Source organism: Salmo salar, chromosome 01 (genome assembly GCF_965601325.2).
Source record: "Salmo salar chromosome 01, fSalSal1, whole genome shotgun sequence".
NCBI classification, from domain to species: Eukaryota; Metazoa; Chordata; class Actinopteri; order Salmoniformes; family Salmonidae; genus Salmo; species Salmo salar.
This window is the reverse complement of record NC_138291.1, coordinates 72,100,850-72,121,364: the sequence shown is the minus strand read 5'-3', so window position 1 is coordinate 72,121,364 and position 20,515 is coordinate 72,100,850. Positions and strand designations below refer to the sequence as shown.

Genomic DNA, 20,515 nt, shown 5'->3' with positions numbered 1-20,515 from the left:
TTAATCAGTGATGTAAGGGATCTTTGCAAGAGGGAGGGAATATGATTTCATTGGTCCTCAACTCACGGCTCAGACACTTCATTCAGGACAAGTGGAGTTACCCCTGAGTTAGCCTGACCCAGAGCAGGTTAGTACTGAGGGATTCATTGCCATAGAAATGTACCTGGCTAAAAGGTGAGCCACATTTGTGTGACTGGTTATCCCAAGTTGAACTCAGAGTTGACCAAAGTTACCTCGCTAACTCCTCGAACCTGATTTGTAGTATGGGACTCAGGAGGTCAAGGGGATGTTTACTGTAATTTATACTTTCAACAAAAGTAAGACATGTATGGATAACATCCACAGTATTTAGCCTACAAATGCCAGCTCACGATTGTCTTGATTCAATTGATGGATTTACACTAACTAAACCCAAATGGAAGATCTGAAGATGTCACACCCTGATCTGTTTCACCTGTCTTTGTGCTTGTCTCCACGCCCCTCCAGGTGTCGCCCATCTTTCCCATTATCCCCTATGTATTTATACCTGTGTTCTCTGTTTGTTTTGTTTGTGAAACCTACCAGCGTTTGTTCCCCTGCTCTTGCCTGTTTCTTGCTCCTTTTTCCTAGTCCTTCCCGGTTTTGACCATTCTGCCTGCCCTGACCCTGAGCCTGACTGCCATCCTGTACCTTACCCTACCTTACTGGATTATTGACCCCTGCCTGCCCTGACTCTGAGACTGCCTGCCGTTCTGAACCCTTTGCACCCTCTCTGGGTTATTGACCCCTGCCTGCCTTTGACCTGTCGTTTGCCTGCCCCTGTTTAAGGAATAAACTTTTGTTTCTTTGACACTGTCTGCATCTGGGTCATACCTTAAACGTGATAGAAAATGAGACAGCCTATAAGGAGGAGGTCAGAGACCTGGCAGTATGGTGCCAGGAAAACAACCTCTCGCTCAATGTGAGCAAGACAAAGGAGCTGATCGTGGACTATAGTAAAAGGAGGGCTGAACAGGCCCCCATTAACATCAACGGGACTTAAGTGGAGCGGGTCGAGAGTTTCAAGTTCCTCGGTGTCCACACAACAAACTATCATGGTCCAAACACACCAAGACAGTTGTGAAGAGGGCACGACAACACCACGCCCTCGTTATTGTCATGTACATTTATTGTGTTACTTTTTGATTGATTCGATTTTTTTACTTTATTTATTTAGTAAAAATTGTATTAATTATATTTCTTGAACTGCATTGCTCGTTAAGGGCTTGTAAGTAAGCATTCCATGGTAATGTCTACACCTGTTGTAACAAATAACATTTGATTTGGAAATTAGAACGTGAAAAATTCTAATCTATGTATCAATGCCCTCATTTAACATCCTTGAGATCAAGAATGGCACAAAGCCAAAAACAGCTGGATACTGGAGAGATGTATATTTTCATGGACGTTTTCCAGGAAAGTTTCTTGACTAAAATTGTTATTAAAAGTGGGGGGGTTCTCTCGAGACAAGTGCTGCAGCACAAACGCCCTGTACAGTCAAAAGACTACTAATATTACCAGCAATAACTGTATTGTTAGGGGATCGGAAAAAACACAATCAGTCAATGGGAAATATCATTATACTCATGGGTAATGTAATTCTTTTTAGGGCAATATCGGTCGAAATATTACAAATAGGGAGGTTCAAGATCCTCGTAAGACATCACATTAAAATGGAGGGATGTATTGCAAAAGGAAATTGCAAAATTGCATTATACTGGGAAAGTTGGGTTAATGTGGATAAAAATCCAGCACTTGCAGAAAGAGTAAATTAGGACTACATGTATAATTATTTAACTACCTGTACCGTACATGTGAGCGAAAATAGTTCTAAGTAGCAGTCAAAGTATTGTTGTCCGTTACTTTACTCCAATCAGGAGTATAAATAAAAAATAAGGGGTTTAGAATTGATGTAAACAATTAAATTGATAGAACTCACAATCTTTCTCCAAAATTAAAGCTGATCTACCACTAAAAACAAAACATTAAATCATGATTAGAAGAGTCACAGACACACAGACAAACCAGTACCTCCCTCTCGGAAAAAAACAAACAAACAGCTGCAGCCTTAAAAAGGGTTAAACATCTACATGTACACTATATATACAAAAGTATTGGACACCCCTTCAAATTAGTGGATTTAGCTATTTCAGCCACACAGGTGTATAAAAGCGAGCACACAGCCATGACATCTTCATAGAAAAACATTGGCAGTAGAATGGCCTTACTGAATAGTTCAGTGACTTTCAATGTGGCACTGTCATAGGATGCCACCTTTCCAATAAGTCAGTTTGTCAAATTTCTGCCCTGCTAGAGCTTCCCCGGTAAACTGTAATTGCTGTTATTGTGAAGTGGAAACGTCTAGAAGCAACAACGGCTCAGCTGCCAAGTGGTAAGCCACACAAACTCACAGAACGAGACCGCCGAGTGTTGAAGAGTGTAGCGCGATGATATCGTCTGTCCTCGGTTGCAACACTCACTACCGAGTTCCAAACTGCCTCTGGAAGCAATGTCAGCACAAGAACTGTTCGCTGAAAGCTTCATGAAGTGGTTTCCAGCCGCACACAAGCTTAAGATCATGTGCAATGCCAAGTGCTGGCTGGAGTGGTGTAAAGCTTGCCACCATTGGACTGGAGCAGTGGAAACGCGTTCTCTGTAGTGATGAATCACGCTTCCCAATCTGGCAGTCCGACGAATGGATCTGGGTTTGGTGGATGACAGGAGAATGCTACCTGCAGAATGCATAGTGCCAACTGTAAAGTTTGGTGGAGGAGGAATAATGGTCTGGGGATGTTTTTCATAGTTCAGGCTAGGCCCCTTAGTTCCAGTGAAGGGAAATCTTAACGCTATAGCATGTAATGACATTGTAGACTATTCTGTGCTTCCAACCTTGTGGCAACAGTTTGGGTAAGGCCCTTTCCTGTTTCAGCATGACAATGCCCCCGTGCACAAAGCGAGGTCCATACAGAAATGGTTTGTCGAGATCCGTGTGGAAGAACTTGACTGACCTCAACCCCATCGAACGAAATTGGGATGAATTGGAACGCTGACTGCGAGCCAGGCCTAATCGCCCAACATCGGTGCCTGACCACACTAATGTTCTTGTGGCTGAATGGAAGCAAGTCCGTGCAGAAATGTTCCAACATCTAGTGGAAAGCCTTCCCAGAAGAGTGGAGGCTGATATAGCAGCAAAGGGGGACCAACTCCATATTAATGCACGTGATTTTGGAATGAGATATTCGACGAGCAGGTGTCCACATACTTTTAGTCATGTACTGTATGTACTTAAAGGTCTTGCCCATCCAAGAAAGGTATCCTATGATACAGTATGTACGCCTTTGCATAATAATCAATTGAATCCTAACCAATGAAAAAAAAATATTGTACCAAACAACTACAATAGACCTTTTTTTGTATGAAGCCAGTGAATATTTCATCAAACATGGTTACTCACGACATCTATCTGACTTTATACTGACACCTCACTGTTTGCGGTATGGATAATTGGCATGCATCTGGGCAGAAAAGCAATAGATGTAGCTGGCACATGTGGCGCCCCTGCTGATTCGAGCTGTCAGGAGCGTTGATTAACTGTGATGAATCACTCTCCCACTTTATATCCAATCAGAAACCTCCCAGGAGGACTCCATTCTGGTCACCTTTAACTAAATTATTTTTTGGCTGCATAGAGCTAGCGGCAGGGACAAGGCTGCAACCTGATGCTGCTGTTAGCATTATTCTGCCATTAAGCTGCAGCTGTGAGAGTAATGTCTGGAACGGTGTCTGTGTGTTAAGCAGCTAAAGCCCCTCAACCTGTGGCTAAATCCTCCGTGTGAATTGGAGGGACAGCTATGGACTTTTGGATGAAAGTCAAACAGACAGACAACAACAGACATCCAGGATGTTATGTAGTATTTGAAGGACTATTAAAAACCTTCATTGAGATCTAATATTATAATCAATCCCTACAGCAGCAATCCCCAAAATAGGATTTGCCTGATTTGGAAATGGGGTCGCAAGAGAAACTTGTGCTTGGTTCATAGAACCGAATCGTTAAGTCCATAACTTCCGGTAGCCACTAGATGCGGTTGTAAAAAACTGAGTGGTTTCTGTTTTCTTCCTACAAATGTGGCTTTTTAACAGTTTCATCTACTGAAAGATAAGATTCTGAGGATCACATCCATGTCTTGTGTTTCCCTCTACAATGCCCACAAGGACTCATTAGAACAGAGTGGGCAAGACCAGGCACTTAATCAGACTGGGGGGAAAGGAACATTATCAATGATGATGTTCTTTTCTACACAGAAGGTCATACAAAATTATTGCCTGAGTATCTTTTGAACTTCCCAATACCTTCCTGATACATTTCAGTCACTTTAACACACACTTCTTTAAGATTAAAATATTGTCCAAAAATGCTGTCAGACTGATTTGTAATAAACTGTCATAGCCCCAATTAAACAAGTCAACATTGGCTTTTGATTACATCACATTCTTACATTGGTGGGGTCACGGTGCAAACATTTTTGGGAACCCCTGCCCTACATCTTCTAAGACGGCCAATGAGAGTGGAGGAGTCAAGACAACCCTGTGGAGCTTCCCGACTTCTCCAGACCGATGTGCATTGGTGGAACCGTATACCTGAGCTCCAGCAACATAGGGATTATCCTTTGATCCAGTCCAACAGAAGAGCTCGGGCGAAAAAACAAATCAATAGTTTTTTGTACTCACAGCCTCAGGTTTCTATTTTAACATGTCTGGCTATTGATTAGCTTTCAGATGAGAAGTCTCCCTACGACATCACACTCTAGGTGGATTTGGGAGTCTTTAGCGGAACAAAAAACCCTTGTAAAGTAGGAAGGAGGGAGCAAGGGAACGTTAACATAGAACTCCTATCTCAGTCAGTGCTCACTGAGGAGGCTGAGGCCACAACTCTGACAGATAGAGTACAGCTGTACCCCGACATCAAAGGCCCAGGCTTGGCCTGTGATTGACACATCCTGACACAAACAGCCAGACGGGGGAAATGGAGCTGCTTTATCAAAGTAGCCATTTTAATGACATTTGTTTGTCAGGTGGCACAGGGAATATTGATATGGAAATGCTACCATCAAAGACACCTCCTTTTTATATTCTCTTTCTCTTTCTCTCACACAAACATTTTCAGTTGGGGAAAGTACAGAGAGTCAAACACCAAAGCAATAACATTGAGAGTGGTTTTGGTTGGTTGGTGGAATCTAGGGTTGGAGCTGTCATAATACTTCTCCCAACACATCATAAAGTGCAGAGGTACTCTTGAGTCCAAACAACACAAATACTGTTCTCTCCCATTCCTCTCCCTCCTCTCACTCTATAAGAACCCAAGTGGCAGTCTGTCCTCATACACCGCTGGACTCTGAGTTCATTATAAGAGTGGCATTCCAACAGCAGTGAGCTGTGTTGACAAGCTCTCAGCATCGTGTCAGTATAGGGATTTAAGGTGCTGTGTGGTCCGTCTGCAAGGGTGGGACTACATGGGTTTTCACACATACACAGCTCAAAGACTTCAGAGAGAATCCTTTAAATGCTTTAAATGCCACTTTTGCATGTTTATGTGCTGACCTCATAATCATCATCATGATCTGTCATCAGCTTAAACCACAAAAACGTAACGGGGAAAGGTCATCTACAGGTCTTAGAAAATAATGGAGTGATATAGAAACTCATCTTTATTCATAGTAGTACTTCCCAGATTTTTTGATGTCCTTATCCCTTTTTCACCTCTACCTCATCATATAGGCAATTTCAGTCCAGCCAGTCCATGCTGCACAGAAGACTCTGTTTTACATTTTGTGTCACATTTTTTCCACGGGTTTCATTTTTCTTATTGGCGCACTGAACAGTAAATGACAATTGGCTGACATTTAAAAGGGGCTTTATCTACAGAGTGATTGTACCATAGCTATATCTCTGTGGCGATAAGCCAGACCATTTTGTAATTTTTACCCATTTCCTCAGTTTAAAGGTATAGTACATCAACAACTCTTTTTGGTTTAGACTTTGAAGAGTCAACCTCCAATGTTATTCCACGCATACAGCAAACAAGCATTTTCTTATTCTAGTTCTAAAAATCGAGGGGGGGAGGGAATATTTACATTGGTCAGTATGAGAGGCTCCAGACCAGTGAGTGTTCATGACTACGGTAATTTGAAACTGTGCTGTGTATTCATCCATTTCCTCCACTGCTTGCCTCTTCAGCAGGGGCAAATGGTCTGGGAGTAATGCAAGTCCACTTGAATCTAGGAGAAATGGGCTCTCACGGCCTTCTCTATGCATCAGTGCGTCACAAGATGGCAAACTGGTGGGCGGAAAAGGAACAATTTTATTGAATTCTCTTTCTCTATTTCTCCAAAGGCGTTCTAGCTTACACGCACACACATGCAAACGCACACAAAGGAATGCACAAAATGAATTCAATGATCTGGTACTTCATCCATGAGCAAGTGCACTATGGTGAACTCTGCATGTAATTGAACGATGTGTGACTGTGTGAGTAAACCATTTACTTTCAAACATATTTAAAGAAGGGCACATCCCTTGAATGAGATGACTCACCATGTCTGTCTTATGACAGCAGTTGTGGCTTTTGTGACCATTGACACAGGAACTACTCCAAACTTAGTATGTTTCACCAGTACACTAGCCTGGCGCTCAGGCAACAGCATGGCACTTCTTGATAATGAGAAGCAATGAGCTCTGCAGACAGCGGAAGCCCAGAAGCATTCAATGAGCCATTTAATAGAGTGAAACAGACATCAATACAGGTAGTTCCCACTGAAAGAGACTTAGGGTTTCTATGAGGAAATGGAGTGGGAAAGAAACAAGATGCACCGCTTGTATTAAAAGAAGAAGTAGAAAAATACACAACTCAGCTCCAGCAAAGAAGCATGTTGTGGTCACTGATGTGATACATTTGCAATCTGCAGATTTCATTAATTTGTGTTTCAAGATTTTGTAACTTTTTTTGCACTCATAGTATTCTCAATGTGATTTAAATGGAAAATATAGATCAAATCAAAATGAGATGATATGTTCTGTTCCTGGGATGTACACTCTACTGAAGTTTCTCATGTGGCAACTTCCACCACATTAAGAGACTGACTTACTCATACTTCAAAGTGACTCACCCTGACTCATCGTACGGCTAAAAGCATTCTATCTGCCTGGAGAAAATATTTGAAAATAATTAAATTAACTTAGAACTGTGTGCTGTGCACAAACATGTGTGTGTGTATGTATGCACAAGTGTGTATGTTCATGCAATCACGCTCAGTGCTCTCCACATCCTCCTCACACATTTCAGCTGCTGTTCTAATACTATTCTATTATTTTCACTTAATAACAATTAAGGACACCCAGTGTGCTTTAAGGCAGCTGTGTACCTTATAAGTTTCACTGATATTGTTCCAGCGTTATGTCTGGTTTAGTCCTTCGGAGGCCTACAGTACCCAGAGTAGAGGAGGGAATAAGGACTGTAGGGCCTGGGGGTGTGTAGGAAAGATCAGGAATAAACCTCACTATAATCAGGAGGGTGCATAGGAGAATGCCCAGAGTGTCACTGGAGATTATTAGGCTCAGGTCCCAAGCAGGGGCCTATTACAGATTCATTACATCTCACAATGCCTCCCTTTGTTCCTTACTATGAATCAGTAGGCTGATCTATGAGTCCTCTAAGCCTTACTGAGACAGCCATGTTATAGGGCTGCCTGGGAGTAGGGGTTGTGATAGGCACTGCGTTGACCTAAACCTCTATGACACCCGTCCTGTCTCCCCTCTCACCCTTATTGTCTCCTTCTCACCCTGCCTGGCCCATAAATCTCCCAAGATGAGGTGGAATGGATGATCTGTGAGACCTGTCGCTAAGAAAGAAATGTGCAACCGTCAATCAACATAAAGAGCTTTTCAAAAGGGAATAAGAAGCACCTTCACATTCTGAGAGCTTTCTCATAAATCTCTCAGGTTCTAGTAGCTTAGAGCGGAAAATGTCTGGGGCTGTTATATGCCTTAATATGAACTATGCTCCTAAGCGACAAATGGAGCATTGATGTTTGGCTGTATTCTAACTAACATATATAATGGCTTATGAGCCATTTCCACTTTTCTGAAATTGGAGTCATTGTTCTGGAAACGTTATTTGGATATCTCTTATTTGCCCAAGGACTCTTCAAGTTTCTGCTGTTTATGTCTCTATCACCATTGATGACAAAATTGTCCCATTTCAATGTGCTTATTAAACTAATCTCAGACTCTTATTCTCCATCACTAGCCACACAATATGCCACCTCACGTGCACTGGATGGGAGTTCCTCATAACAAAGACCAAGGCAAAGTCAGAAAGGCCACTATAACATCAATGGATTGCGCCTATGTGATCGAAAATAAACTACCAATGTGCAGATTGAATTGTTGACAACGATGTGCGATTTAAACACAGCCCAATAAACTATGCTCCAACGTGACGCATTTTTGTCATTTTACCAACTCCACACCACCACACTGTGTTGAGCTCTCATTGGACACTCAGAACTATAGATCTCCATGCAAGATCACTTACAATGGGCATGCATTTCATTGGGGCAAAATAGGGAAAGTGTGAGGATTGTAAAAATGTTTAAACACAATTCCACTAAGAACATGCACAGCCAGCATTTAATCTGCATACTTTCACAAAGAAGCCAGGCGTCCATCCATGAACTTCGCAATAAGTGGCACAATCGTAAACTCTTAATAAATCCATGTCTTTACCTGAAATAATGGGGGCCAGTCGGAATATGTCAGACAGCCGGCTATTCATGGTCTCGTAAGGAGAGTCCTCCAGGAAATCGTTCCCTGAAAGGAATAATGAAATACAATGTGATTTTTAACATACTCTTGCAGTCTTAATAGTCATGTTAATGTTGCAGACAACCAGATACACTGAGAAAAAAAACACAACATGTAAAGTGTTTTCTCTCAAATTTTGTGCACAAATTTGTTTACATCCCTGTTAGTGAGCAATTCTCCTTTGCCAATATAATCCATCCATTAAACAGCATGATCATTACACAGGTGCACCTTGTGCTGGGGACAATAAAAGGCTATTCTAAAATGTGCAGTTTTGTCACACAACACATTACCACAGATGTCTCAAGTTTTGAGGGACCATCTAATTGGCATGCTGACTGCAGGAATGTCCACCAGAGCTGTTGACAGTGTTCCAGTTCCCGCCAATATCCAGCAACTTCGCACAGCCATTGAAGAGGAGTGGGACAACATTCCACAGGCCAAAATCAACAGCCTGATCAACTCAATGAGAAGGAGATCGGTCGCGCTGCATGAGGCAAATGGTGGTCACACCAGATACTGACTGGTTTTCTGATCCACATCCCTACTATTCCCAGTTATGTGAAATCTATAGCTTAGGGCCTAATGAATGTATTTCAATTGACTGATTTCCTTATATGAATTGTAACTCAGTAAAATCTTTGAAATTGTTGCATGTTGCGTTTATATTTTTGTTCAGTATAGCTAGATAGAAAGATTTAATTTAAAGAGCATGCACATGGGTTATTGTTTTCACTAAATGTTTGTGAGCTACCATGGGCTGTGTTTAGACACTAATTGATCTTTTGACCTATCAGATCAGCTCTGAAAAAGATCTGATGTGAAAAGATCTGATCTGATTGCTCAAAAGACCAGTTGGTGAAAGAAATATCAGAATTGGGCTGCCTGTCTAACAACTACCTTTACACAGACAGCCAAATTCTGATATGTTTTCCACTAATTGATATTTTGACCAATCACATCAGTTCTTTTCACATCAGATATTCTTCAGAACTGATTGGTAAAAGGACCAATTAGTGAAAAAAGATCAGAATTGGTCTGCCTGTGTAAACACAGCCTAAAACAGCCATGCAAATACACATGGGATGGGTATCTGGGTCAGTCAATGTCCATGCTGCCCAACAACTCATTAGCCTACAGTTGATTAGGTATAGTGGTCAGTTGCACAACTGAGATCCCATTCTGCCCCACTGGCCACTGGGATTAAGCAGTACAATTGTTGTGTATGATCAACTCCAAGATAATGAGTGCAAAGTGCCTTTCCACTCGATTCATTCCAAGAGATGTCTTAAGGATATTACCTTTCCCAGTATGCACTGGCGGGAAAGTTTACGTACCTAATAATGTGGTGTTTTCTTACTGAATCGGTTTTTACTTTAGCAGTTTACATGGTCCATCAATACATTAGGCCTAATCATACAGCATGTCTGGGATTTAAAAAAAATATATTAATGTATAGACTTCTGACAATTATTGTGTGCTTGCTGTGTTGTAGCCAACTGTAATGATAGTGCATACCCTGCAAAGTCTGATAGATTCCCCAATAGATGCGAAGGCAGTTCTTCTCTTTCTTCATGCCCCTTTTACACCTGCAGTTGTACAGGGGGCTCTGCTTGACTGCTTCTATGGCACTCCGACATTCGTCCTGCGCCTCCAGTCCGGCCACCATGCTAAAGTTTCTCTCCTTCCCTCCAGCAACGCACTGTCTCATTGTCCGATACTTGGTACTGCATCCTTGCTCCTTCATACACTGCTCACTCGCCTTGACACAATCGAGGCGGTTGGGACCAGAAGGAGCATTCTCCTGGGCATACAAAACATCTGTGGAGAGAATAAATGATTATAGGCCTAATAATAATAATAATGTTTCTGTTGTGTATATGTTAAATATTGTAGACAATACGCGATTTAGTCACAATAAATATTCAGAGATTAAACTAAATGAAAGCAGTATTAGATATTAAAATATTGATTGTATTTTATTGCGAAACTCCATACAATTAAGGTGACAATAACAACACAAACATCTCATAGACTACTAGCCAAATACTAGCGTTCAATGCATTTCATAGCCTAACAATTTGTGCAACAAAAAATAAATAAGATAAGGATAAGTAAAGTTTTTAAATATGACGTACATGCTTTTGCAACGTCGGCTATAACAAGGGTAGGCCTATATAGGTTATGATAATGAATTGTCACGGTCTTTAGTTGTGTCTAGTCCAGAATCAGAACTCAATTCACTTCGATTAGGATACATGAGCTCGTAATTGACTTTTCACTAGTCTTTGGGCATGACACGCATTTGGTTGGCCCATTTCGCTCCATAACGACCACCAATTTTGCTATTTATTTATCTCAGCTGGCCTCTGACTGATTGTCATTGCTTATTTACAAATGTAGATTATATACTATATGTTTACACTAGTCATTTGCAGTGTATATTAGTCATAGGCCTTGATACTAAAACTTACCTAAAAGAGGCAGAACGACATAAAGAGTGACGAAGATCATTGCGTATCTATCCGTGTGATGCCTTGTTACAATGGAATTGGTAGAACGTCTAGCAAAAAACTTCGTGCTTTCATTCCACTCTATTCAAATCCATTGAAAACATCGGGGCATGAGGTCCGACATTCGGAACACATCCAGCTGACTTCATGCGTAAAACATTCCAACCCAAAAGTACTCCAATTTTGCGACAGGCAACCGAAACCATCAACCACAGAATGATTTTCTTTCCGTGTAAAAACTAAACAAAAGACAACGATAAGATATCATAAGGAGACTAAACGAACGGGCCAGAGTGCTCTCGGGAACTCCAGCTCGTAGGATGCCCGCGTGTGTCTGAGCGCGCGATGATGCTGTGCTCAATAGTGCAGTGACCACAGCCAGGCAGCAGCAGCAGCAAGGCAGAGGAACTTCTGCATTTCAACGTGGATTTCGGCGATGACAATTAGATACATTTTTGTTATTAAACTTTTTCAGACACATTTTCTTTTTGCAGTTGTCATACAGTGTTGATGTGTGGATAAATAAATGCGCGTAGGCTATTGTCTGTGCGCAATAAGTGAATTGCACACATTACACGAACTATAGGCTTTTTTTGTACACTCTATCCTAAAACATAGGCTATGACACTATTTGCAATACTTTTTATTGTTGATTCTGCGTTCAATTTAATAAAAAAAATAACCTAGTGTCTTGATTAATTTCTTAGGACTAGACTTCTCCACTACCATCTTCAATATTCCATTATTCTTGGGGTCACAGAGTTCATGGGTTCAACATGAAAACGTTAAAAATATGTTTTGGGAATATCCCCAAGTCATAACCAAAGCTGCTATCGCCGATCAAAACGCCATACTAATTTTTGCGAAAGACAACCCCATGCGAACAGACAATAGCTATATGCTCTACAATATTGCATTTCTTGGTTGATGTGGGCATTTTCTAACCAATTCGATGAAAGCCTGTGTTTGTTCCCTTTTCCACATTGAAAATCTAATCAGATAACAATGCTGCCGTATGCGCATGCATGATGCGCGTTCGCCACCCATATGGAGCGTGGAAAGAAAAATGAGACGGAGCCTACATTGTCTATATGCTGTGCTGATCACAGAGCAAACCATACACTAGGCATTCCATAATTGGAGAACAGTGTAGAGCCGTCAGTTCAGCCAGTCAATCCACTGTTGACATCGAGTAGCCTATAAAATGGTGAGCATGGGTGAATATCGCCATCTGTTGGTTAAAAAAAAAAAACTAATATGCACCTGATTATAAATTGACATTTTAGTAATTTAGCAGACGCTCTTATCCAGAGCGACTAACAGTAGTGAATCAATACATTTCATACATTTTTTTTTCTTCTCCGTACTGGCCCCCGTGGGAATCGAACCCACAACCCTGGCATTGCAAACACCATGCTCTACCAACTGAGCCACAATCACTATATGCCTAACCCTAGACGTGGCTAATGTAAAATGAAACTATCTGAATTAATTTGAAGGCTATTCAAATCATTCAAATTTAGTGGTTTATGATCATTAAAATGTTAACATTTCATTAGGCCTATTAGCTTAATTTGACATACTTTTCCATATTAGATATTTTTAACTGTGGGCATTGAATAACACAGAGATAGACAGTCCATTAATAAGTGAGATATAATCCATGCCATATTGGACCGAATCAACCAACAACAAATGCTCCACTCAACTTCACTATATCAACTGGACTGAATCCTTTAATACACAAATGGGAAGCTGAGAGACCAGAGCCATAAACATTTATACAGATGGTGTGAAAGAATAGACAAGGTGTCTCAAGGCCAAGGGAGATGTCAGGAATTGGCACTAGCTGGACAACAGTCTTCAGGTGTCGTCAGGAGTTTTTACAGCAAGGTAATAATGTTCAGCAGTTGACGCTAATATATAGGCCTAAAAATGGATCCAGAAAAATAAGAAAATAAGAAAAACCTAGATTTGATACACTAATATGAAATTACATTAATAAATTAATAAGTATAGAAAAAAATGGCTTAATCAACTGTAATGGGACAGAGACTATACATTAATGAGGGGTTGGGTTAAATGCGGAAGACACATTTCAGTTGAATGCATTCAGTTGTACAACTGACTAGTTATCCCCCTTTCCCTTTGATGTCACCTAAATGATCTCCCTAAAACGAATAGGGAGAAACTAAACCACTGAGCCAAAATTGGCGCCACCAAACTGGGCTTTAATGGGCACCAAGCAGGTGCGTTGCCTACCCTTAGGACCTGAAGTACAACATGCATAACTATTAACTGACCATGTAAACTGCTGAAAAAAGTTTCATAAACCAAATGATTGTCTGAGAGTAGGCTAGACATAGATGATGGTTTAACAAACACAGAAGCGAACTAAGTGCGCATATGCCTATCTTCTTGTAGGCCTATTACGTACAAAGTGACATTGGGGATTTTGTAACATTTACATTTTACATTTACGTCATTTAGCAGACGCTCTTATCCAGAGTGACTTACAAATTGGTGCATTCACCTTATGATATCCAGTGGAACAACCACTTTACAATAGTACATCTATATCTTTTTTTTGGGGGGGGGGGGGGGGGGCTACTAGGGTAATTCTACAGCACAATAGCAACATAAAATAGGTAAATGCATAAAGGGGAACATACAAAGGCCTGATGTGCAAAACCGCAAAGGTCAATGAAAGTCCAATTAATTGGCTTTTCAATGGGAGCTTTCAAATTATGCCTATATTTTTTTCAGATAAAATATAATCTGTGTTCTCCTTGAGCAAATTACAACCCAGCTAGCACATTTGGTTCCTTCGAAGTTGTGGGAGCATACGTTTTTGGTTTCCCATTGGTTCCGGGAAAAAGCCATGTGTTTACTGACCAGTAAAACTGAACGTTTTTTTTAAACGTTCTGAGAACAGAAGTGATAAGTTCGTCTGTTCTGGGAACTTTCATTTTTAGGTTGCAGGGAGGTACTGAGAACGTTTTACTATGGTTCCCTAAAAGTTTTCCTGGGAGGTTTTATTAACGTTTGAAGGTAAGTAAATAGCATTCTGAGAACATGTTTCAATAAGACTGCCATCTTAGGTTAAGTGTTTTGAACTACAAGCAGATAAGACACATTGCTTAAGCACTAATCATGCAAACACATTTATTTTTCATTGTGGCTCGGCATCATCGAGATTCAAACCTATGATATTCTGTTCTCCATCCAGAGAATTAGTCCACTGTGCTACCATGATGGAGCTAGCATGCCATGTATGTTGTTTTTTTTTACTCATACAAAGCTGTTCGTTTTAGTTTATTCAAACAGACCCTATTTCAAAGGAAACAAGCACTCATTTAGATCAGGTGCGGCCAATTAGTGTGTCTGGCCAACACACCTGAACACACTTAGCAAGATAGAGGATAGAGATAGTTTTGTAGATGGCATGAGGTAGGAATAAATACATTTCATTAGTGGAGTAGGGGGGTGTTCATTTTATTTTATATAATTTTGAGATTGGTGAGTATAGGGTTAGATGGTAGGGTATTTATTTAGTACGTTTTTCTTTTTCAAGTAAAGTATAAGGGATTTGTACTCCAGTCTAGTATGTGGCGGTAATGCAACAAATTGGATGCCAACCGCCGTTGAACCTCATATAAGAAGAAGATCTTTTTATTGATTCTGAGAAACGCAATGTACATGTATTTAAATATCAATCTTAGAACGTTACAAGTGTTCTTGTTTTTTATGGAAAGTTTTCTTAACGTCCTCGTAACACTTTAAGAACATGACTTTAAATAGAACCATGAGGAAACCTAGAGGAAACGTTATGCTTAAGTACTGATATTCCCACAGAAGAACGTTGTTTCTTCACGTTCTCTGACAATTTGGGAACATTACTTTAAATAGAACTATGAGGAAACCTTTTGGAAACGTTAAGCTGAAGTACTGAAATTCTCACAGAATAATGTGGGGTTTTTTTTGGGGGGGGGGGGTAGATTCACTTTAATATTGCAGATAGTTTGTGGCTTCAATGTCATTGTCTGCATCATTTCCAATCTCCCATATATATTTTTGTTTATGTATATATATTTTACTATAGTTATCTTTTGTTTGTATTTAGTCCCATCCTTCAGCTTCACTCAACCCCTCCCATCTATCTCCTAACACCATTCAGTTTCTATTTGCCATATATTTTTCAACTGTACTGTGATGTTTCACAAAAGTTCTGAACCTTTCTATTCTCATAGATTCTACATATTGTAAATTAAAGATCAGTATTTTTTTCTAAGAGTATGATTATATCATTGATCGATTGACTATGACTTTTTAAATCACCCAGCAGTGCTATTTGCAGTGTTAGCTCAATGTAAATATTGCAATTTAAATGAAATCCTATTTGTCATATGTGCCGAATACAATAGGTGTAGACCTTACAGTGAAATGCTTACTTACAAGCACTTAACCAACAATGCTTTAAGAAGTTAAGAAAAACAATACAAATAAGTGTTAAGTAAAAAATAGAAAATAAAAGAGTACTTAAACTGAAATTACAATCAACTTTCTATGGCTTGTTTAAAAATAGCGATATTTTAGGGAAGATTTCATTTTCAAATAACCGAAAGTGAGAGGTTGTAATCTGAATAAAGGGAAAAAGGACATTCTTGAACATGGGGTAAGACATTCTTACTAATCTGCTAGAGAGCCAGTTCGGATTTAAGTATAACTGTTGTATGACTGAAGCTTTTAGTGAGAGGTCTAATGCTTTTAATATAGAATAATTTCTTCCCTCTGAATTCATATTAATTATATTAATAGGCCCATTTAATTTTTTCTGGTTTGCCATTCCAAATAAAATGGAATATTTTTTGCTTATATAATTTTAAAAAACAAGTCGCTAGGTGTAGGCAAGGCCATAAGCAAATAGGTCAACTGGGATATGACTATAGAGTTAATCAGGGTGATTTTTCAACAAATGGACAGGTATTTTCCTTTCCACAGTAGCAAGATCTTATCTATATTTGCTAACATTCTATACAAATGTATTGTAATGAGATAATTTATTTCTTTTGGGATATGATTACCGAGCATGTCCACTTCACCATCAGACCATTTTATTGGTAAACTACACTGTAATGTAAAAGTTTTTTTTGTGATCCAATAAATTATATAGTACACTTATCATAATTTGTTTGTAATCCAGAGAGGTTAGAAAAAGTATCTAGATCATCTATGAGGCTGTAGAGGGATCCAAATTGTGGATTTAAAAGAAAACAAGAATCATCAGTATACAATGACCCCTTTGTTTTTAAGCCCTAGATTTCTAGGCCCTTGATATTATTGTTGCATCTGATTTTAATGGCTAACATTTTGATGGCCATAATAAATAGATATGCCAATATTGGAGAATTTTGTTTAACTCGTCTTGACAGTTTAATACTTTCTGAGAATTAGCCGTTATTTACTATTTTACACTTAGGGTTACTATACATAACTTTAACCCATTGTATAAGAGATTCTCCAAAATTGAAATATTCCGGGCTTTTATATATAAATTCAAGTCAAGCCTTTTCAAAGTAATCTATGAATACCTATCAGGTTTGAAGGTAAGACCCAGATGCAGACTGTGTTGGAGTAACAATGTTTATTATGGCAACAGGGCAGGCAAACGTCAGGACAAGGCAGGCAGGGGTCGATAACCAGAGTAGTGGGGGAAAGGTACAGGATGGCAGGCAGGCTCAGGGTCGGGTCAAGCAGAGGTTGGTAATCCAGAGGTGGGGCAAAGGTACAGGACGGCAGGCAGGCTCAGAGGCAGGCAGAGTGGTCAGGCAGGCGAGCTCGGAGATGGGACAGGCAAAGGTCAAAACCAGGAGGGCTAGAAAAAGAGAGACTGGGGAGAAGCAGGAGCTAAGACGAAAAACGCTGGTTGACTTAAGAACTGGCAACAGACAAACAGAGAACACAGGAATAAATACACAGGGGATAATGGGGAAGATGGGCGACACCTGGAGGGGGGTGGAGATATATCACAAAGACAGGTAAAACTTATCAGGGTGTGACAAAACCAGGCCTGGTTTCCCAGATTTTTCAGTGTTCTATTATTTAGAGTACTTGCCTTATATTATCTCCAATGTATCATCGATGTAAAAAAAAATCAGGATGAATAATATCCAACAATACCTTTTTAACTCTATGCATTTTCTATGCATTTTGCTAGAATTTTGAATGGGCTGGATCTTTATATTTACCACTTGGGTCCTGTTTCATTAATAATGAAATCAGACCTTGTTGAGTATCTGATAATCTACAGTTTTTATAGGAGTGATTAAAACATGCTAATAGCGGCCCTTTGAGTACATCAAAAAAGGTTTGGTATACTTCAACTAGTATGCCATCCATCCCTTGAGTTTTCCTGGACTTAATAGCCTTAATTGCATCAAGAAGTTCCTCCTCTGTAATTTGGCCTTCACATGAGTCTTGCTTTATAGCTGTTAATTTTATTAATAGAAAAAAAATCCTTAAAATTAACTTCGGTTGGTGGAGATGGAGGAGACTGAAAGTAAAACATATGCTTAAAGTACTTTGCTTCCTTTTTCAAAATATATTTTGGTGAATCATGGGTTACTAGTCATTTGTAACAAGTTTCAGTAAATTATTTTTGGTAGCATTTCTATGTTGAAGATTAAACAAAATGTTGGTGCATTTTTACCCAATATTCCATCCACTTTGCTTTATTTTTATAATATATTACACTTGATTTTTCTTGAATAAGTTATTTTTGTTTTTCGTTTAATGTTTTCGGTGCCTCTATGGTACTGTTTTTATTGCTACCTATCTGTACTATTAGTCCCTCTATTTCTTTTCTTAATATGGATAATTGTTACTTAAATTGCTTTTGTTTTAAAGATGAGTATTGAATTGTACGACCTCTAAAGGCACATTTAAAAGTGTCCCATACACTAAGGGGATCTGCTATATCTGTTATACATTCTTCTGTCCTGGTTAAAAACAGTTGCCCGGCCTCCCAAGTGGCACAGCGTTCTAAGGATTGATCCTGGGCCTTATCACAACAGGTCATGATCGGGAGTCCCATAGGGTGGCGCTCAATTGGCCTAGCGTCCTCCAACCTGGTTGAGGGTTTTGCCGGGGGGGCTTTAATTGGCTTATCGCACTCTATCGACTCCTTCTGGCAGGCCGGGTGCCTGCAGGCTGACCTCGGATGTCAGTTTAACTCTGTTTCCTCCAACACAGTTTGGCGGGTCATGTTTCGGAGGACGCTTGACTCAGCTTTCGCCTCCCGAGCCCGTTGGGGAGTTGGAGCAATGAGACAAGATCGAAATTGGGGAGAAAAAGGGGGTAATTTGTTTTTTTTTTATTATAAAAAATATAAACAAGTTGTCATCCAATAGGCTTTGATTCAATTTCCAATATCCTCGCTCACGTGGAAATTCTGTAAGACTAATGTAGATGCCAATTATTTGATGGTCTGAACACATTCTGTCCCATATCAACACTTTTTAAAAAACTTTTGGTGTCACAGAGAATGAGATAAGGAAGTAGTCAAGATGACTAGCTTGATTGAAGCTCTGCCATGATTATCTCACTAGGTCAGGATATCTAAGCCTCCATATATCCACTAGTTCCATTATGTCCATGATTTTTGTGATTTCCTTAAGTGCATATGGGTGATAGTTTGTAGTGTGATTTTCTTTACGGTCCATTGAGGTATTTAAAACCATATTATAATCTCCCACCATAATAATTGAGTCTTGTATTGCTTGTAGGCTTGATAAATTATTATATATATTTTCAAAGAAGCGTCGATCATCATTATTTGGACTGTATAGATTACAGAGCCACATCTGTTAATTGTCCAATAGTATACTGCTCAAAAAAATAAAGGGAACACTTAAACAACACATCCTAGATCTGAATGAAAGAAATAATCTTATTAAATACTTTTTTCTTTACATAGTTGAATGTGCTGACAACAAAATCACACAAAAATAATCAATGGAAATCCAATTTATCAACCCATGGAGGCCTGGATTTGGAGTCACAATTAAAATTAAAGTGGAAAACCACACTACAGGCTGATCCAACTTTGATGTAATGTCCTTAAAACAAGTCAAAATGAGGCTCAGTAGTGTGTGTGGCCTCCACGTGCCTGTATGACCTCCCTACAATGCCTGGGCATGCTCCTGATGAGGTGGCGGATGGTCTCCTGAGGGATCTCCTCCCAGACCTGGACTAAAGCATCCGCCAACTCCTGGACAGTCTGTGGTGCAACGTGGCGTTGGTGGATGGAGCGAGACATGATGTCACAGATGTGCTCAATTGGATTCAGGTCTGAGGAATGGGCGGGCCAGTCCATAGCATCAATGCCTTCCTCTTGCAGGAACTGCTGACACACTCCAGCCACATGAGGTCTAGCATTGTCTTGCATTAGGAGGAAACCAGGGCCAACCGCACCAGCATATGGTCTCACAAGGTGTCTGAGGATCTCATCTCGGTACCTAATGGCAGTCAGGCTACCTCTGGCGAGCACATGGAGGGCTGTGCGGCCCCCCAAAGAAATGCCACCCCACACCATGACTGACCCACTGCCAAACCGGTCATGCTGGAGGATGTTGCAGGCAGCAGAACGTTCTCCACGGCATCTCCAGACTCTGTCACGTCTGTCACGTGCTCAGTGTGAACCTGCTTTCATCTGTGAAGAGCACAGGGCGCCAGTGGCGAATTTGCCAATCTTGGTGTTCTCTGGCAAAAGCCAAACGTCCTGCATGTTGTTGGGCTGTAAGCACAACCCCCACCTGTGGACGTCGGGCCCTCATACCACCCTCATGGAGTCTGTTTCTGACCGTTTGAGCAGACACATGCACATTTGTGGCCTGCTGGAGGTCATTTGCAGGGCTCTGGCAGTGCTTCTCCTGCTCCTCCTTGCACAAAGGCGGAGGTAGCGGTCCTGCTGCTGGGTTGTTGCCCTCCTACGGCCTCCTCCACGTCTCCTGATGTACTGGCCTGTCTCCTGGTAGCGCCTCCATGCTCTGGACACTACGCTGACAGACACAGCATACCTTCTTGCCACAGCTCGCATTGATGTGCCATCCTGGATGAGCTGC

General features: G+C 40.4%; 1 protein-coding gene across 1 annotated transcript in view; it reads right to left on the bottom strand.

Moving 5' to 3' along the window:
• The window catches only part of LOC106607942 (GDNF family receptor alpha-1), a 95,707-nt gene extending 83,708 nt beyond the window's left edge, over positions 1 to 11,999 (bottom strand). The window contains exons 1-3 of the mRNA XM_014205442.3: positions 11,355 to 11,999; positions 10,399 to 10,701; positions 8,803 to 8,886 (exon numbers count right to left, since the gene is read on the bottom strand). Of these exons, the coding sequence (XP_014060917.1) occupies positions 8,803 to 8,886; positions 10,399 to 10,701; positions 11,355 to 11,394 (427 nt within the window). The 5' untranslated portion in view covers positions 11,395 to 11,999. The remainder of the gene's footprint in view (positions 1 to 8,802; positions 8,887 to 10,398; positions 10,702 to 11,354) is intronic.
• Positions 12,000 to 20,515: the final 8,516 nt, after the last annotated feature.